General features: G+C 45.9%; 1 protein-coding gene across 1 annotated transcript; it reads left to right on the forward strand.

Annotated features, from left to right (window-relative positions):
• The first annotated feature begins 3,306 nt into the window (after positions 1-3,306).
• IMMT (inner membrane protein, mitochondrial) lies at positions 3,307-18,736 on the forward strand. The gene is made up of 15 exons (XM_010024802.1): positions 3,307-3,321; positions 5,159-5,235; positions 6,223-6,418; positions 8,177-8,291; positions 8,981-9,061; positions 10,393-10,494; positions 11,540-11,676; positions 12,717-12,820; positions 13,603-13,738; positions 14,160-14,289; positions 14,571-14,585; positions 16,188-16,411; positions 17,270-17,401; positions 17,703-17,832; positions 18,129-18,736. Exons 1-15 carry the CDS (start codon positions 3,307-3,309, stop codon positions 18,734-18,736), a joined length of 2,202 nt encoding a protein of 733 aa, XP_010023104.1.
• Positions 18,737-19,397: the final 661 nt, after the last annotated feature.

The following is a 19,397-nucleotide window of genomic DNA, read 5'->3' on the forward strand; positions in this document are numbered from 1 at the left end:
CGCAGTCCGACATGAAGAGGAGGGAATATGCGATGCCGGGAGGAAAAGTGCCCGTGGGATGAAGTGTCTGGATCTTTGCCCTTCCTTTCTTGCAAAGATTAGGATGATAATACACGAGGGAGCCCTTGTGAAGCAGTCACAGAGAATCTCACAGCCTGGTTTGGGTTGAAGGGACCTTAAAGCTCATCCAGTTCCACCCTCCTGCCACAGGCAGGGACACCTTCCCACAGAGCAGGGTTCGCCCAACCCTGTGTCCAACCTGGCCTTGAACACTGCCAGGGATGGGGCAGCCACAGCTTCTCTGGGCACCCTGTGCCAGCGCCTCAGCACACTCATAGGCAAGAGCTTCTGCCCAAGAGCTTATCTCAGTCTCTGCTCTGGTAGGTTAAAGCCATTCCCCTTGTCCTGTCCCTTCAGGCCCTTGTCCAAAGCCCCTCTCCAGGTTTCCTGTAGCCCCTTTAGGCACTGGAGCTGCTCTAAGGCCTCCCCTTAAGGAGCTTTCTCTTCTGCAGGCTGACCCAGCCCAGCTCTCTCAGCCTGGCTCCATAAGAGAAGCATGTGGTATATTTTCTGTTCTAGCAGCCACATGTATGCAGAACCACAGCTCTATGCTCAGGGTCAACTGGCCAACTTTAAGCAGCTGCAAGAGTTTATAGGTGAAAGTGGCTCCTCTGCAAATGCCCCGACTTCTATTTCAGGTGTCTGCTCAACAGTAATTAAAAAATAATCTGGTAAAATCACTTCTATCTTGTACTCTGTATTCCAGTGTTTGTTACTCGTTACTCATGCAATTCAGCTGTGTGTTCAGTACCCACTGACTCTGTAGCTGAGAGGTAACTGCTATAAAGCTTCCAGCTTCTTCCAGTGCAGCCACTGGCGCTTCCTCTGCTGCTTTATGAGGCTGGAGTGTTCTCTGGTCCAGGTAATCTGATGCCTACCAAAATAAGGCTCTGGGTTTGCAGGCCTGTGGAAAGTTTTAGCTGGGAGCTGGGAAGACAGAAAAGAGGCTCTTTCAGATGTTTATCACTTGGGGCTATTTGCATGTGTTCAGGCTTTAGAAGGATGTGTCTGGAATGACTGTACAGCACTGGAAAGGCCAGTGTTGTACTTTGCAGGTTGGAAGTGTGTCTTTGGTCTATAAATGTGTGGTGAAACTGTGCAGACAGAGAAGCCACAGCACCCTGTGAAGTTTGTTGTCTGTATCCTTGCTGATTGCTTCCTTACTTTAAAAAAAAAAATCACTATTTTTTCTCCCTTTATCCCCACTTATATTTCCTGATGAGGCCAAATACAACAGAGATTTAGTTTGGACAACAAAAGTAGTCAGATAATGAAACAGGTTTTTTATACATTTTTCTTCTTTTTATTCATATTCGTAGAATCCCAGCCTGGTTTGGGTTGAAGGGAGCTTAAAGCTCATCCAGTCCCAACCCCCTGCCCCGGGCAGGGACACCTTCCACTAGAGCAGGTTGCTCCAAGCCCCTGTGTCCAACCTGCCCTTGAACACCGCGGCGCTGGGGGCAGCCACACCTTCTCTGGGCACCCTGTGCCAGCGCCTCAGCACCCTCAATATACCACAAAATACTGATGGGAAGCATTGTGGCATATGATGTTGCTGGTCCTGTGGACATTCTGCAACTAAATCTTGTTTCTTTTTGGGTGGCAAAAGAGCCAGAAACTGGAAATAAGAGGCAAATGTTTTAATGTTAGTTCTGGTTCTGGGGCAAGATGCTGGAGCCTGGTGACTGGGAGAGGTTTAGCTGGGACTGAATGAATGCAGAGGGTGGTGTGTCCAGTGTCTGGGTATTTGAAGATGCTGTGAGGGCTGGAGCAGCTCTGCTCTGGAGCCAGGCTGAGAGAGCTGGGCTGGGGCAGCTGGAGAAGAGAAGGCTCCTGAAGGGGACACCTTAGAGCAGCTCCAGGGCCTAAAGGGGCTCCAGGAAACCTGGAGAGGGGCTTTGGACAAGGGATGGAGGGACAGGACAAGGGGAATAGCTTTAACCTGCCAGAGGGGAGACTGAGATGAGCTCTTGGGCAGAAGCTCTTCCCTGTGAGGGTGCTGAGGCGCTGGCACAGGGTGCCCAGAGAAGCTGTGGCTGCCCCATCCCTGGCAGTGTTCAAGGGCAGGTTGGACACAGGGGCTTGGAGCAACCTGCTCTAGTGGAAGGTGTCCCTGCCTGTGGCAGGGGGTTGGGACTGGATGATCTTTAAGGTCCCTTCCAACCCAAACCAGTCTGGGGTTCTATGATTTGAAATTGTGAAGTATAAGCAACAACCTCAAAAGCTGGGTTCACTGGGGCTCTGAATATTAGCTGGAGTGAAGGTATAATGTGCCCTGCAAAGTGATTCTCATGGTGATATGATAGTAGATAATGAATGTAAAATAATAAGCAGTTAAGGAATTAGGTGAAACAAACAGCACACAGACCTGCTGGAGGAGGAGGAAGAAAAGGTACCAGCTGCCCTGCAGTGCCCTTGTTCTGGGGATTCCTGCAAAAGATGCTTTATCTAAAGGGTTTTCTCTGTCGTCTTTTCTACAGAATAGCACGGGGTAATTTCTGCCTTTAGAAAGTCAGTAATTTTGGGAGGTGCTAATGTATTTGGCTGTGATGGAGGGAAATCAGACTGCTCATAAAACATTGATACCTAAAGACTTTTGATGGCTGTTTCCCTGGGCAGCTGCAGGAACCTCTGCTTGTTGCAGCATCTTGAGAGAAGAGTTGGTGGGGGCTGGCTTTGGGTTTAGTTATTGCTCCCATTGCTGCATGTACACTAATGTGAGAGTCCAGCATCACAGTCTGAGCTCCTCAGTTTTGGTTCCTCTCAACATGATGAACAATAAATAAAAATGAGGATTTGGCTCATCATTGAAGAGCCCTGCTTGGGATGGATGTCAAAGATCATCTGGTCCATAAAGCACACAGACTCAAACCAATAATCCCACCAGAAATCCCCTCCTGGTGTACAAAGCATAAATGCTGGACTATGAGGAGCCTGATTTCCCCTCTGCTCCCCTTGCTCCCTGAGCACAGCCTCTTCCCAATGCAGGAATAGATGTGTTTGTTTGCTGGAGGTGGGAGAACTAACTGGGTAGGGTGTTATCTGCCATCACCAAGTGTGAGTAGGGGTTTAGCCACATGCAAATGGGAGAACTGGCCCAGGCACCAAGGTTGTGGTTGTGGCAGCCTCCAGAATCCACCTAGAAGGCAAATCCAGCCCGAGCAAGGATGTGGGAATGAGTTGCCTTAAGCCCCCTGTTGCTGTAAGATAACTTTGGGAGAGCCTCTTGTGAGGGGCTTGGGAGCAATGGCTTATGTCCAGGTGAGCATCAGGCAAAACAACTTAAACCCAAAGTGTTGGAAGGGACTGAAAATTCAGTCTGATGAATAGAAAATAATGTGAGGGGGTTTTTTTTCCCTTCTCATTTTATTGGGTTGAGCTGTACACATAATGCTGAAGGATTTTGCTCATCCTGTGGGTCATGGTGTGGCAGGGAGCTACGGAGAGGCAGGAGCATGGCCAGCACTCGATTACCAGATGATTTCAGAGGCTTTTATCAGTGAAGTTCCCCTTGGAAGGACAAGTGAAGCCTCAATGGGTGCTTCTGGGGCAATCAAGTCTAATAATCAAAACCATTATAGAACATACTCATGATTTTGTTGCCTGTTCTATCCATTGTAACAGAGCAAATCAGCCCCAGAGCGCATGCAGGGCTCAGGGGGAAGAGGAGCGCATTTCCTGTTGCTGGACCCATGCTCCTGTTACTAATTAAACATGTTTTGGCTGCCTTTCTGGAAAAAGTAAGAATTCAGTGTTCCTGCCTTTCCTCTCTGTGCTGTTGGACAAGGATGGGACCTAAACCACAACTTGTTACTTATTGCCATATGCCAAAGGAAGCAGAGAAACTTCTTTCAGGGGTTGTGTCGTAGTGAAGCAACTCCCAGTTTTCCTTTTATTTAAAGGAAAACTTCCTAGTTGGCCAAAATATTTTAACCATGGGAAGAGTTCTTTTTGTGCCATTGGAGTGATTTTCCATGAGTCCTGACTTCTCTCTTAGCAATTCATGTGTGGGGAAGGTAACACCTGATAGGGGATGGTGATCCGTAGGCTAGAGAGTAGCTTAGCCAGTCTTTCTGATACATCTGAGTTCTCAGCTGAGACATAAAGAAGATAAAAATCTTGGGTAATGTGGGTTTTGTTAAGTAGGATATAACAAAATATCACTCTTCATATAGTAATTTAATTTATGTTCTAATCTGATGTTCTATGGAGAGTGTGTGGTTGATTCTTTCAATGGGGAGGTCTGGGTTTGGAAGCTCAAGGAGAACTTGTATGTCCTCAGAAATGAAAATAGTTTGAAGTATTAAATAGAGTTTTTAATAGTTTTAAGTATTTAAACAGCTGTTGTTTGTCTCTGCACTGCTCACAGCCGAGCTGCTGGGCTTGTCTTGAGGTTGTCTAAGAGAATCTGAACTAACCCAGTTGTATTGCCCAGACTGGAGGCAGGGAGTGTAAACAGGCAAAATCAATGCAGGAATAAGCTGGGGCAGGGTTTGTTTCTCCTCCTTGTTTTTCAAGATGCCTCATTGCTTCCTAAAAAGCCCTTAACCTACAAGCTGTGTGTGAAATCATAGGATTGGAGACCTCAGAGCAGCCTTCCAATATCTGAAGGGGGCTACAAGGATGCTGAAGAGGGACTCTGCATCAGGGACTGTAGAGACAAAGCAAGGGCTGTTGGGTTTTAACTGAAACAGGAGGAGTTCAGGTTAGATCTAAGGAAGAAGTTCTTTACAGTGAGGGTGCTGAGGCACTGGAACAGGCTGCCCAGAGAAGTGGTGAATGCTCCATCCCTGGCAGTGTTCAAGGCCAGGTTGGACAGAGCTTTGGGTGACATGGTCTAGTGTGAGGTGTCCCTGCCCATGGCAGGGGGTCGGAACTGGATGATTTTAAGGTCGTTTCCAACCCAAACCATTCTATGAAAGAGCTGTCTGCTTTGTTTAGGGAAAACAAGAGTCCAACATCACTGCTCTGGTGCCAGCTGGTGCTTTCTTTTGGAGGGTGTGCAAGATGTGGCCATGGACAAACTGGTGGGATACGAGGTGAAGGGGTGTCTAAATGTGCTCATTGCTTAACTCTTGTCTCCTCCCCTCCCTTGCAGAATAGCCGGTGCCGGAGAGCAGCACTCCGTCCATTCCAGCTGTACCGTGGATATGCCACCTCCTCGGGAGAGTCTGGGTACGTGGCGGGGGTTGGAGGTGGAATGTGGAGGTCAAGGGAGGTGATTGTGCCCCTCTACTCTGCTCAGACCCCATTTGGAGCACTGCGTCCAGATCTGGAGTCCTTGGTACAGGAAAGATACAGACCTGTTGGAGAGGGGCCAGAGGAGGCCACCATCAGGGGGCTGGAGCACCTCTGCTGTGAGGAACGGCTGAGAGAGTTGGGGTTGTTCAGCCTGGAGAAGAGAAGGCTCCAGGGACACCTTATTGTGGCCTTTTAGTTCGTAAAAGGGGCTTATGAGAAAGATGGGGAAGGACTTTTCAGCAGGGCCTGTTGTGACAGGATGAGGGGTGATGGGTTTAGACTAAGAGAGGGTAGATTCAGATTGGGAGTGAGGAAGAAAGTTTCTACAATGAGAGTGGTAAAACACTGGCCCAGGTTGCCCAGAGAGGTGGTGGATGCCCCATCCCTGGAGACACTCAAGGCCAGGCTGGATGTGGTTCTGGGTCTAGTTGAGATGTTCCTGCTCATTCGGGGGGGTTGGACTCAATGACCTTTGAAGGTCCCTTCCAACCCAAAGAATTCTATGATTCCATGAATTGGTTCTTCTCTTGCGTTGACCAAGAGGGACTCTGCTCCTTAGTTTCACATGAGAGCAAATAGGTAGCAGTGGGATTGTTGTTTTGCTAAATAACTGTTCCTGTCATGGTTTTGTGAGTTCCTTGTTTGATTCAGTCAGATTTAAATGAAGCTCATCAAGATGATCAATAGTTACAAGGAAGGTTGTGAGTTGCCATCCTACCTTTGGGTTTGTCATGAACCAGTGGGGATTTGCTGGTGCTGAAAGTGACTTAAAGTGGGTGCTGGGTTTATTGGCAAGCTTCTGGAACAGAGTGATTGTCCCCAGTAAAGGCTCCCAAACTGATTGATATTTGTCATATAATACAATTTACATAACTCTCACTAATACAATTGATAACTTTGTCTCTTTTTCCCCCCCCTCAGTGTTTCTGTAGGTAAAATCATTGGTGCTGGTATCCTGTTTGTGGGTGGAGGGGTGGGGGGGACCGTTCTGTACGCCAGCTATGATTCCCAATTCCGGGAGAGAGTCGAGAAGGCCATTCCCTACTCAGATAAACTCTTCGAGATGGCACTTGGTCCCGCACCTTACAGCACACCGCTGCCAAAGAAACCAGTAAGTGTTTCCCATTCACCCTCCCACTTTCATTTTCCTTTTAGTTTTAAAGAGAATATTTAAAACCTTTCAAATTCTGATTCATTCTGTGAGATAAGAATTTAAGAGGTTTAAAAAATACTTATATTAAGGTTTAAGTATGAACTGAGGTACCACTTTGTGCTGCGTAACAGTGATGCTTGTGCATTTCCCATTATCACTTTGTCATTGTGGTCTGTGGGTTGAAAACTGTTATTTACAGTAAAATAATCTAGTGGGATCCTAACTGAACAGCTGCTCTGCTTCAAAATAAAGTGGGCAGAGAGAGGGGTAGGTGATGTGCTGGAATTCAGCTGTTTTCCTAGAGGATCAGTGTGATTGGTGATGTAGCAGGATTAGCAAACTCTTATTTTGAGCTGAACTTACTTTAAAGAAGACTGAAAACATGTTGGAATGAATAAAGATTTGAGTGGTACAGAGCCATGCATAAGCATCATCCTTTGAAATCTTAGTGACACTATCTTGCAGAAAGGAAAACCTGATCCTGCCTTCTGGAAATCGAATCTGGAAGTTTCTCTGTTCCTGCATCTGAAATCAAACGCTTCTCAGTTATCCAACAATGCTGAAGAGCTGCTCTGGCTGTGGTTGTCCTGAGCTTTCAGAAGCCACTTGACCTTCAAGAAACCCAGTATTTTTTTAATTGGAATTTAGGAAAGCTGTTTTTAATGGAGAGGAGAAGATCAGTTAACCAGAACTGCCTCTCTTCTTTTTAGCCACACTTGTGTTCACCCAAGCTCTTCGTGCCTCCTAGGCACTAGCAGATTTTGTTGGCTGACAAAGTCATCACCTGCCCAGTCATGGCTCTAACTCGAATGCTTTTCTTTATACCTTGTGGCTTTGAGTAATGGATATTAAAGGATTAATGTCATAAAACCTTGCAACACGCTGTGCTTGAGCAAGTGTTTGTCTGCCCTGAACACAAGCATCTGAATCCTTTCAAAGTGTAATTAGTGAACTCATGCAAATCTGATTCCTTCCATGCCTGTCAACCCCACACGGTGCCTGTGGTGTCAGTCAGTGATACCCAGCCCAGATCATCATGTTTATTCTTTCTTTAAAACATATCTTTAGCCATGCACTCATGTGCCTTTAAAACAATTTCTTCAGAAGGAATTGCCTGGAAACTGGGCAGGATGGGAGGGGTGACTGCTGTAAGTGTTCGGGGGCAAAGCTTGACAGTTGAGGGGCAAGGTGTTGGAGCACTTAACCTGAAAACTGGAGCTGGGTAGGGAAGACTAATGGCCTCACTTGTTTTGACAATGAATGCTGCAGAGGTTTGAAATGGAGAAGTGTCAACTGAATTAACTTAAGATATACCTGCATGGACTAAATCATTTAAATCTGCTTTCTGGAATAGTTTCAGACCTTCATGTGTGTGATTTTTATAGTTTCTGTGTTATCTGTAGTTCTCAACAGACTCAGAGGTGTTGGGAACATTTGAGGCATGAAATTATCTGCTTTTTATTCATACCTCAATAAATATTTATAGAGTCTGCACCACTACTGTGCCTGCAGTTTTGTGGAGTTGGAAGTTGTAAAGATTCCTTCTAAACTAAAAATCAAGGCAAGAAATTACATGGCCTTGCTACTGTTTTCATGTGTACCTTGAAGTTTAGATTGTCATCTGGACAAGGAAATGTTTTCTCCCATTTGAATGGAATCAGTGACACACAAGCTGTTTGGAAAACTGATGAGAGCTCTTGGTTTTGATTTTTCAAGATACAGCAAGGTCCACTGAAGATCTCATCTGTAGCAGAAGTGATGAAAGAGTCTAGACAGCCCACTAGCAAATCCCACATCAGCAAAACAGAGGTTGCTGCTCCTTCAGAGGAAAAAGAAGGTAAAGTTATGCAGTATCATGTAGAGAGAAGCAAAAGAGCTAATGATCTGTGTCGTACCTGCTAGGATAGATTAAAATAGTCCTTTGGAATGGTTGAAAATGAGTATGCTCTCATTTCTGAGAATTAATGTTCTTTTCTTTTAAGTCATAAGAAAATTTGCCTAAAATGGCTTTAGATTTCTTTTTCTGTTATTTTGTTTCTTAATTGACTTTATAGAATATTTGGCATGTAAGATAAACCTTGACTATACTGCATACTTTAGATATGGGACTCAGCAGGACAATCACTTTGGGTGCTGGACTCGGAGGCCATTTACCTCCTCTGCTTCTTGCAAGCACTAGAATCATAGAATCAAATAGGTTGGAAAGGACCTTTAAGGTCATCAAAAGAAGCTTTATTTCGGGTAATGACTGAGCTACTGTAAAGGCAGATCAAATGGAAATGGTTTAGAGAGGAGCAGTTTTGACATCATTTTACATTTCTTATGGCTGCATGGGTGTGTGTATGTGTAAGTAATACCTGGTTGCTGTTTCTCCAGGAAGTTCTCTTTTCTGGAAATACTAATATCAGTGTGCAAAAGAATGTTTTTACAGAGGAAAAAAAAGAAAAAATGAAGTCTTACATCCCTGTTCTTAACATTCTAACACACATTTACTGGGTGGTTTTGTTCTGTAATTGTGTTTAACAGCGGGCAAGGCTGCAGCACAGATCATCTCTGCAACAGGGGTAGCCATGTCGGTGCCAGCTCCGGGGATACAGACTGAAGAAGGTGAAAAAGATCATATGAACATGATGGAGAAACCCCAAATCCTGTAGCTTCAAGTGCATAAACTCTTACTCCTGCCTTGGTATTTGTCAGTTTTTAAAGGGAGGATTCTTTTTGCCTTTTGCAGAAGGAAACTTCCATCATCTGTTGATAGATTTTTAGCATACTAAGGTCTGAGAGTGATACCTGGGACAGTGTAGGTGTGAACACAAGAGGGTATCCTCTATGCTGAACTGGAACTTGCAGAGTCCAGTTTGCCTGTGCTCTTTGTGGCTTTCTGATTGCTGTTCAGGAAGGCATGTCTGCCCAGGGCCAAGAAGCTACTGCAATCATTGTTTAACTCAACAAGAAACACTGGCTTCTATAGCATAGTCTCTTTGAGATGAGGTTATATTCATTTCTTTATGAACACAAAAAAGTGTGGCAGCAATCAGTAAATACACTCTTCAGAGTTAACATCAGCATTATTAGAAGGTAACCAGATGATTTTTGTTGCAGCCTGAGTCTGAGAGGTCTGGGCTGTCTCCTCATTCAGATACAGACTTGCTGTTGGTCTTGAGAGAATTACTTAAGTGAATGCTCACTCTTAAACAGCCTTAGGCTAAGGAATAGAATACAATTGTATTTACCATAACCTGCTCACTAATCTTTTGTTACTTTAGTTGGGCTCTCTAAGCATGCCAAAGGAGAGCTAAAAACCCCCAAGATACTATCTTAAAAATTAAGCCTGGCTCCATAAGTGTTTTTCACTTCTTGTTTGCCTTTCACCTTTGAATCATATGTACATTTGTATCTGGACAACATAAAATCTACAGATGTATGTGAGGTATCCATGCTACTATCTTTAATTTTAAAAAGATGTGATTTATCACATCTTTAATTATGGATATAAAAATGCCTGAGGTGATAGTTTCAGCATGGCTTCGTGCACAAGTCAGGTTTATAAAGTGATACTGATGATAGAAATCAGTGTGGAAAAAAGTTACTTCCCTACAAGTAATCCATCTACTAACTTGGACCCTCCACTTAAACAGCTCAACTCTTTTTCACTTCTGAGTAGGTAAAGTATCATATGTATGTTTGTATCTGGACAACATAAAATCTACAGATTACTATCTTTAATTTTAAGAAGATGTGATTTATCACATCTTTAATTATGGATATAAAAATGCCTGAGGTGATAGTTTCAGCATTTCTTCATGCACAAGTCAGGTTTATAAAGTGATACTGATGATAGAAATCAGTGTGGAAAAAAGTTACTTCCCTACAAGTAATCCATCTACTAACTTGGACCCTCCACTTAAACAGCTCAACTCTTTTTCACTTCTGAGTAGGTAAAGTACATGAAGGTGTCCATACTATAAAAGAACGGTCACCAGAAGAAGTTGCAGCCCGGCTTGCCCAGCAAGACAAAGAGGAGCAAGAGAAGATATCAGGTAAGTCCATGCTGTTGGGTTTCCTCTGTGTTGTACATGAAAGAAGAATTACGGGACTCTCTTGGCTTTAGAGTTCTAAGCTGCTTACACACTTTGTTGTCCCTGTGTTGTGTTGGCAGAGTGAGTGCTGTTAAAGCTGCTTCTGCTCACTAAGGAGTAGTGATAGTAGTGATGTAGTAGTAGTGATAGTCAAAGAATGGTGGAAAAGTGGGTTGGAATGGATCTTCAAGGTCTCTAGTCCATCTCTGTGCTTGGAGAGTTGGGACACGTTAGAATAGAATAGACTATTTCAAGTGGAAGGGACCTGCAGTGATCATCAAGTCCAACTCCCTGACCACTTCAGGGTTTGACCAAGTTCAAGCATGTTATCAAGGGCATTGTCCAAAAGCCTCTTAAACAGTGGCTTGGGGCCTGTCTTCTCTGTAAGAAGCCTCTCCCAGTGCTTGAGCATCCTTTAAAGGTACAAATAATGAAAGGTTGCTCGAAGCCTTCTCCCTGGAGGTTTGAAGCTCTCCGAGGATAGATTGTTCCACCTCACTGAGCAGCTTTGCCAGCACTTCTTGAGATGGAAAACTTGATACATCCAGTTAATTTCTCTTGCTGGCACTTGGATCTGTTGCCTCTCTCCATTTCTCTGGGCACCTCTGAGAAGTCTGGTTCAGTCTCTTCTGTAACACCCCTTTCGATGCAGAAGGCATTACCTAAGATACTCCTTCAGCTTCTCTTCTTTAGGCTCAGCCTCTCTCTGTGTGGTGGGATACACCTCTTGGATTAAATCCACCCCCATGCAAAACCATGGTAAAGGTCTTCCACTGAGGAATTTTGTGGCTGTGAAGTGCAGATTTGTACCTTAGAGCTGCCTCTCTAAATCAGAAGCGGAGTTTGGTGACCTTTCTTCTTCTGCAGGCTGCAGCGTAGTTCCCAAACTGACTCTTCTGGGTCATAGAAAATAACATAGGGACACACAGAGGGTGCAAGGTGTCATTTCAGTGATTATAAAGCCCTTTTCTTTATACTTTAATTGACTTAATTCATGTTTCTCCAGCCCTCGCAGCGACTCTTGAAGGAGCCCTGAGCGCCACAGCTCGTGTAACCCTTCAGGCCATTACTGCCCAGGAGTCTGCTGTGCAAGCAGTGAATGCCCATTCACAGATACTGAAGGAGGCCATGGACAATTCTGAGGTAAACTGGACAAATGGGGACAATATTGTTCTTCTTTTTCTGAACACACTGAAAAAAACCCCAACCAACTTTAAATCTCACAACTAAAACTAAAGTTGGAAGCTTTTCTTGCAATGTCTTCACTGTTATCACCATTTTACCTGATCTTTCCACTTGTGAAATGAGGTGGATTTGCTTTGGAATTACTTCCCCACGACCACCTCCTTTATTTCCCTTTTGCAAGAAGAAAAGTTCAAGTTAATACATTGATAATCTTCACGTTGTATTTTAATTCCCAAGCTCCTTTTTTACCCAGATACAGTCAGGGTATCGTGCTGTCCATTCTGTTAATGGACAGCTTCCAGTTACCAAAATCTTGCTGGGTTGTTCGTTTCTTGTCTGGAACTCAGCAGAGGTTGTAGGAGTGATGCCACTTGTGATTCTGGTGTGATAATGCTGGAATGAAGTTGATACTTGTAGGAACTGCTGCTGCCTATTCAGTTCTGGAGCAGAGGATATCATTTAGTTGTAAATCAATGAGCAGGAGCATATGGGCAACTAAACACACAATCAAGATTTAATCTAGTAGTTAATAAAAGTGTCTTAAGAGTTTGCTTTTAAGCTTAAGCATTAAGCTTACTTTAACATTGAGCAACTTAAAAGTATTACGATGCTTTAAGTATTAAGCTTAAAAGCAATGTTTAGGTATTACAGCACATTAATACATATAGGTGTTTCCCACCCAAAGTGTTGTGGTACCAATAATTCCTAAAGCTTCCAGCTGTGCTGCTGGTAAAATACAAGGATGTTGCTCAGGTTGAGTGAAATCTGGAGCAATTTGTAGCAATGTGTGAATCAAGGCAAGGTTGGACAGAGCCTTGGGCAACACGGTCTAGTGTGAGGTGTCCCTGCCCAAGGCAGGGGGTTGGAACTGGATGATCTTAAGGTCCTTTCCAACCCAAACCATTCTATGATTCTGTGAATCTCTACAGACTTTGTATTTTTGGCTAACTCTCTTATTTAATGATTGCAATGACCCTGATTAGGAATCTGCTTCTTAGGATGCTGGGGAGAAAAAGTCCTCTCAGTGGCGCACGCTGGAGGAAGCGCTGAAGGATCGGAGGAGAGCTGTGGATGAAGCTGCTGATGCCCTTCTGAAAGCCAAGTGAGTTGCTGGTTTCAAAGTTAATAGTGAGTGGTAGGACAGTATTGTCCACAGGAGGGCTGGCAGACAGCAGGTGAGTTTCTAGAAAGGATGCAGTCCCTGGTGTTTGTATTAAACTGACGTTGTTTGTGCCAAATCAAAACCAGGTTTCATACACTAATAAATGTTTCAATTTCCAGTGTGTACATCTGATTATTTTCCTTTGTCACCCCTCCTTTCTCTGATTGATGGTTGTACCATTATCTTGGGTGCCTGTGCACATAGTCCTCACTGTACCCAGGAGTCTGAAACAGTCCTGTTCTTTATAAGAACTTGTTTATCTCCTTAGTGCTGGTATCTAGTGGTGGTAAATTCAAGTAAGATTAAAAATAATCCTCAATCATTTTAGTATTATTCTTGGATGGTTTTGTCAATATTAAACCTGTTATAAGGTATGTAGTGGTAAGACAAGGGAGAATGGCTTTAAACCTAAATAGGTTAGATATGAGATAGAAGCTCTTCCCTGTGAGGGTGCTGAGGCGCTGGCACAGGGTGCCCAGAGAAGCTGTGGCTGCCCCATCCCTGGCAGTGTTCAAGGCCAGGTTGGACACAGGGGCTTGGAGCAACCTGCTCTAGTGGAAGGTGTCCCTGCCTGTGGCAGGGGGTTGGGACTGGATGAGCTTTAAGGTCCCTTCAACCCAAACCAGTCTGTGGTGAACAGAGACAGCATGAAGCAAGCCTTTCTCTGGGGCCATGCTGTAAGACCTATACACGTTATCATTAGCAGCTGCTTCTCTTTTCAGAGAGGAGTTAGAGAAGATGAAGGGTGTAATCGAGGACGCCAAGAAGTCTCAGATTGCAGGAGCCAAATCTCACATTACCTCTGCAGAAGAAAACCTTCGTCATATGATAGTTGACTTGGACAACGTGGTGAAAAAGGTAATGCTTCCATGGACTGTAACTGCCTGGCAGCTTGTGCAGATATCCCATCCCCAAATCCTCTGTGGTAGGTTAAATGTCTTTCAAGTGTAGGTTCCATGCTTTTTTAGCTATGTGCTGTTTTAGAGCTGATTGTTCTACCAGTAATCAGCCATGAAAAGATCTTTGTGAGATCTTGAACTCCGTCCTGAAAATGTCTCCAGGCAGCTTGATTGGAGTCAGTCCTTTCTGTGGGCAATTGTAATTCTTCCTGTTTGATTCCAAGGGGAATTTAGTGTGAGGTTAGGGAGGAGCAGGAGCAATGTGTGCTAATGATTTGGTGGGTAAATGGCATCACCTATTAACTCAGGGCCTGGCTTTAAATTCTGGAGGCTTCCCTTTTCAATACTAAACCCCTCTCTCTCATGTGGGTTTGTTACAGGTTCAGGCAGCACAATCTGAGGCCAAGATTGTAGCTCAATATCATGAGCTTGTGACTACAGCTAGAGAAGAGTTTCAGCGAGAGCTTGACAGCATCACCCCCGATGTCAAGCCTGGCTGGAAGGGGTTAAGTAAGTCTCTGATGGCACCATTACTTTGTGCATGTTTGCTTTGGTTAAACATCAATCTGTGGGTTTCCAAAGGGTATTTTGGTGGTGGGGATGTTTTGGGCTGCATCTTGCCTGCAATAGAGAGACTTTTATACTGTTTTTCCTGAGTTCCTAAAGACTTAAACTCCTGTTTAAGTCACCATAGATGATAAGCTCTTAGATTCCTCTTTTTACTTCTGCATGACTGACTACTTGTAGTGAATGGGCATTAACTTTTCCAACCTCTCCTCTTTCTGTTGCAGAGATAACTGACTTAGGTGAGTTAACTTGTTCTGTCTTGTGCGTGTCAACTCTTCTCTTTGTCCCTTTTCATGTCTGTGTGATACATGACTTTACATTTAAGCCAGTCGCTGCTGATGAGATTCCAATGTGAAACAAACGCTTTGATGACCAATCCAAGTTGATATTGTGGTGCTGTTTGTCCTGAAGGAGGCCCACCTCCAGCAGTCCTCATGGGCGAGGTGCTGGATAGTGCAGCTCTTGCCAACCCTGCCAACACCTCCTCAGTACTAGGGCTGCTCTGAGCTGGGCCACTAAACCCAGATTAGTTCAATTTGAAGTTGCCTTAATCCTCCAGGTTTCATCTTCACGACTGGTTTTAGAAATGTTGATTAAGTCTGTGATTCTGAGCTTTATTATTTATATTCTTTTAATCAAGGAAATGTAATTGAAATATGGAGTGCAGTAAAACCCTGTTGTAACAGTGTAGGTTCAGCACTGAGCTCAGTGCTGCTGCTCAGCTTCCCTGCTGAGCACCACTGCACTGAGCCCTCCTGGGCCAGTCCTTTCCCAGCACTCAGCAGCAGGGTGGCTGAAGGACTATGGAATTTCACATGCTTCAGACCCTGCAGGAAGGCATTCCTCAGTAGTCCTGTATGGAAAACCAGGGACTGGCAGCCAGTGCAAAGTGAGCTGCAGCATTTTACAGAGCCTGGACCATTCTCAGGTCACCAAATCTCAGGTCATGAGGTGCTGCAGGTGTAGCCTGTGTCCTCTTCCTCTCTCAGCAGCAAAATAGCAAACTTCCTAATAGACACAGTGTGGTTGTGACCCCCACAGCTCTTTGAGTAGCCAAACCTGGAAAGCACAGATTGGGGTAAGAAATGCGATTGGGAACTGCTGGTCTGGACTACTCTTGAAGAGAAAATGTAATTCTGGCTGTCTCTCACAATGAATTCAGTGTTTTCAGAATCAAATCTCTTAAAATTGGACCAAGCTGGAGCTATCAGTGCTCAATGTTATGGAGCCAGGCTGAGAGAGCTGGGCTGGTTCAGCCTGGAGAAGAGAAGGCTCCTTAAGGGGAGACCTTAGAGCAGCTCCAGTGCCTAAAGGGGCTCCAGGAAATCTGGAGAGGGGCTTTGGACAAGGGCCTGTAGGGACAGGACAAAGGGAATGGCTTTAACCTGCCAGAGGGGAGATTGAGATGAGCTCTTGGGCAGAAGCTCTTCCCTGTGAGGGTGCTGAGGTGCTGGCACAGGGTGCCCAGAGAAGCTGTGGCTGCCCCATCCCTGGCAGTGTTCAAGGGCAGGTTGGACACAGGGGCTTGGAGCAACCTGCTCTAGTGGAAGGTGTCCCTGCCCGTGGCAGGGGGTTGGGACTGGATGAGCTTTAAGCTCCCTTCAACACAAACCAGCCTGGGATTTCTCTCCTAGATTGAAAGCCCTTCCCTGTAGGTGGGTTCACAGTGGTGCTGGGTGGGCATTAGCACAAGTTTGGTCTTGAAGCGCTCAGAGACTCCCCGTAAAACATACTCACTGACCAAGCCCACGGAGCCTCAGAGTGCTGGAGGGGGGAGGTGGGCAATGCATCAGCACAGCCACTTCCCTGCAGACCTCCCTAACGCCCTGTGTGTCCTTTAGCTGACCAGTTATCAACAGACGACTTGAACTCTCTCATTGCACATGCCCATCGCCGCATCGACCAGTTGAACAAGCAGCTGGCGGAGCAGCGGGTGCGGGAGCAGCAGCACATCGAGCTGGCCCTGGAGAAGCAGAAACTTGAAGATAAAAAAGCATTTGAGGCAGCTGTGGCCAAAGCACTGAAGCATCACAAAAGTGAGATTGAATTGGAACAGGAGAAGAAGGTAAAGTGGTGTGTAACGTGCGTGGTTGAGTCTCTGGCTTGAAAAGGACATGGAAGAGTCGGAGGGAGTGCATGGAAGAGCAGCTGGGATGTTCTGAGTGATGGGACACTTTAGATGGGGTTGGTCCCCAAGCTAAGCATGGAAAGGAGAGGCTGAGCAAGGAACCTTCTGTGAAGTTGGAATGGTAAAAAGGAGTGAGCTGGGCTTGTTCAGCCTGGAGAAGAAAAGGCTCCAGGAAGACCTTAGAGCAGCTTCCAGTGCCTAAAGGGGGCCTGCAAAAAGGTTGGAGGTGGACTTTTGACAAGGGTGTGTGAGGATAAGAAAAGGGGAATGGGTTTACACTGACAGGGGAGATGTAGATTAGATCTTAGGAAAAAGTTCTTCCCTGTGAGGGTGCTGAGGCGCTGGCACAGGGTGCCCAGAGGAGCTGTGGCTGCCCCATCCCTGGCAGTGTTCAAGGCCAGGTTGGACACAGGGGCTTGGAGCAACCTGCTCTAGTGGAAGGTGTCCCTGCCCGTGGCAGGGGCTTGAAACTGGATGAGCTTTAAGGTCCCTTCCAACCCAAACCAGTCTGTGATAAATACAGACAGCATGAAGTAAACCTTTCTTTGTGTAAACTGCACTAAGTGCCTGGCGAGTAATCACCAGTTACTGGCGATAGTGGCTTGTGAAGCTGTTCTTGAACAGGAAAAGGCTCAGCTATAAACTGGACCTCAGCAGCTTTTTGAGATGAAACGTGGGCTCTGTCAATGCCACTTCTGTAAAATACTCTGGATAATCACTGAGGTGGGGCAGAATCACAACCTGGGACAAGCAGTTGAAAGGCAGTGGTGCAGTAACAACCTCTTGCGTGCACAGATTGAAGAAGTCCGTGAGGTGATGGAGGGCGAAATGCGGACGCAGCTGCGGCGGCAGGCGGCTGCCCACACCGACCACATCAGGGACATTCTTAAGATCCAGGAGCAGGATCTAAAGGTGGAATTTGAGCAGGTAAGGGGAGAAGTCCCCAAAGAAATCAGGAGAATATTCCTTATATACCTAAAGGAGCCTACATGAAAGCTGGAGACGGACGCTTGACAAGGTCTTTAAAGCTTTTACTACAGATGATAAACTTTTGATAGTTCCAAGTGCAGTAACTATTAAATTCACCCTAATAAGGCTTTTCTCTGGTCTCTTTTATTTACTAAATGCATTGTTCCTCACAAGAACAAGAGATTTATGGAAACATACCTTAAAAATAAGGTGCCTGTATAACTTAGTGGTCTGATCTAGGTGTCTCGCTCTGTTTCAGAACTTAGCAGAGAAACTCAGTGAACAAGAAATACAGTTCAGACGCCTTAATCAGGAGCAGCTCGACAACTTCACCATGGACATCAACACTGCCTTCGCCAGGCTGAAGGGAATTGAGCAAGCAGTCGAGAGTGAGCACTGAAATCACCTTTCTTTAAGGACTAAAGTAGTGTTACCCAAACCTGGGCGCCTAAACCCAGGCTTCAGCATGTAGCTTGTGGTCTTGTGTTTGCCACACTGCTGAGCGAGTCCAGAAAGCTGCTGTCTTATTCTGATCCTGAATTATGGAGCAGATTTAAATCAACTGCTGAGGGGATGGCTGCTTGTCAGAGCAGTGTGTTTAGAGGGATGGCTTTTGCTGCTTACGTTCAGAACTTCCCCTCTGTGTGCACCCAACTGAGCGTCCCCTTCTTGGCTTATGTTGCAGGTCACGCAGTGGCAGAGGAGGAAGCCAGGAAGGCCCATCAGCTGTGGCTTTCTGTCGAAGCACTCAAATACTGCATGAAAACAGCTTCTGGGGACAGTCCCACGGAACCCCTGGAGAGTGCAGTGAAGGCCATCAAAGCCAGTTGTGCTGACAACGCGTTCACCGAAGCCTTAACAGCAACTCTCCCGGAGGAGTCCCTCAAGCGGGGAGTCTACAGCGAAGAGGCCCTCAGAGCGCGCTTCTACACGGTCCAAAAACTGGCCAAAAGGGTGGCTATGATCGATGAGACCAGAAACAGCTTGTACCAGTACTTCCTGTCCTACCTTCAGTCCCTGCTTGTGTTTCACCCTCAGCAGCTGAAGCCGCCTGCAGAGCTCAGCCCCGACGACCTCGACACCTTCAAGTTACTTTCTTATGCTTCCTACTGCATCGAACACGGAGACCTGGAGCTGGCGGCCAAGTTTGTCAACCAGTTGAGAGGGGAGTCCAGGAGGGTGGCCCACGACTGGCTCACCGAGGCTCGCATGACCCTGGAAACAAAACAGATCGTGGAGATCTTGACGGCGTACGCCAGCGCTGTGGGGCTGGGAACAACTCAGGTGCAGTGAGGCAGGATTGTGGCGTTGGAGGTGGTTCAGTGACGGAATGTGCCGGGAGGAAATGCCATCATCTCCTGAGGGTTGCAAAGCAAACTGCTGGAAGGGGCTGCAGGGGTGAAATCAAAGCACGGGTACAGGTTCCTTTCCTTGCACTGTATTTAACTTCACAACCTGTTGTATTTTTCTCGGTTTGGAGTTATCCTGACAACCAGCTTCAGGAAGCTTCTCTACAACTGGTGTTAGAGTTTTGTTTCTCCCCCATCTTACCAAGCAGGCTTGTGGTCAACCAAAATCTCATGTTTGTAACCTGCCATTAACCATTTGCCACTTTGTCAGCTCAATAAAACCAGACTTCAGCGACTTTCTCCTGCTGTTCAGTCTCCTGTGTCAATGTCAGATACAGTCTTTCAGTGCCTGTAGGGGCCTAGAAGAAACCTGCAAAGGGACTTTTGACAGGGTTTGTAGGGACAAGACAAGGGGGAATGGCTTTAACCTGCCACAGGGGAGAGTTAGACTGGATGTTAGGAAGAAAATTCCCCGTGAGGGTGCTGAGGCGCTGGCACAGGGTGCCCAGAGAAGCTGTGACTGCCCCATCCCTGGCAGTGTTCAAGGCCAGGTTGGACACAGGGGCTTGGAGCAACCTGCTCTAGTGGAAGGTGTCCCTGCCCGT

Source organism: Nestor notabilis, unplaced genomic scaffold (genome assembly GCF_000696875.1).
Source record: "Nestor notabilis isolate BGI_N333 unplaced genomic scaffold, ASM69687v1 scaffold4992, whole genome shotgun sequence".
Taxonomy (NCBI): Eukaryota; Metazoa; Chordata; class Aves; order Psittaciformes; family Psittacidae; genus Nestor; species Nestor notabilis.

Bases quoted from the DNA above. Each gene is read 5' to 3' on its own strand.
- IMMT (XM_010024802.1), top strand. The intron at 5,236-6,222 runs GTACGTGGCGGG...CCCCCCCCTCAG, and splicing joins ACCTCCTCGGGAGAGTCTGG to TGTTTCTGTAGGTAAAATCA. The intron at 17,833-18,128 runs GTGAGCACTGAA...CTTATGTTGCAG, and splicing joins AATTGAGCAAGCAGTCGAGA to GTCACGCAGTGGCAGAGGAG.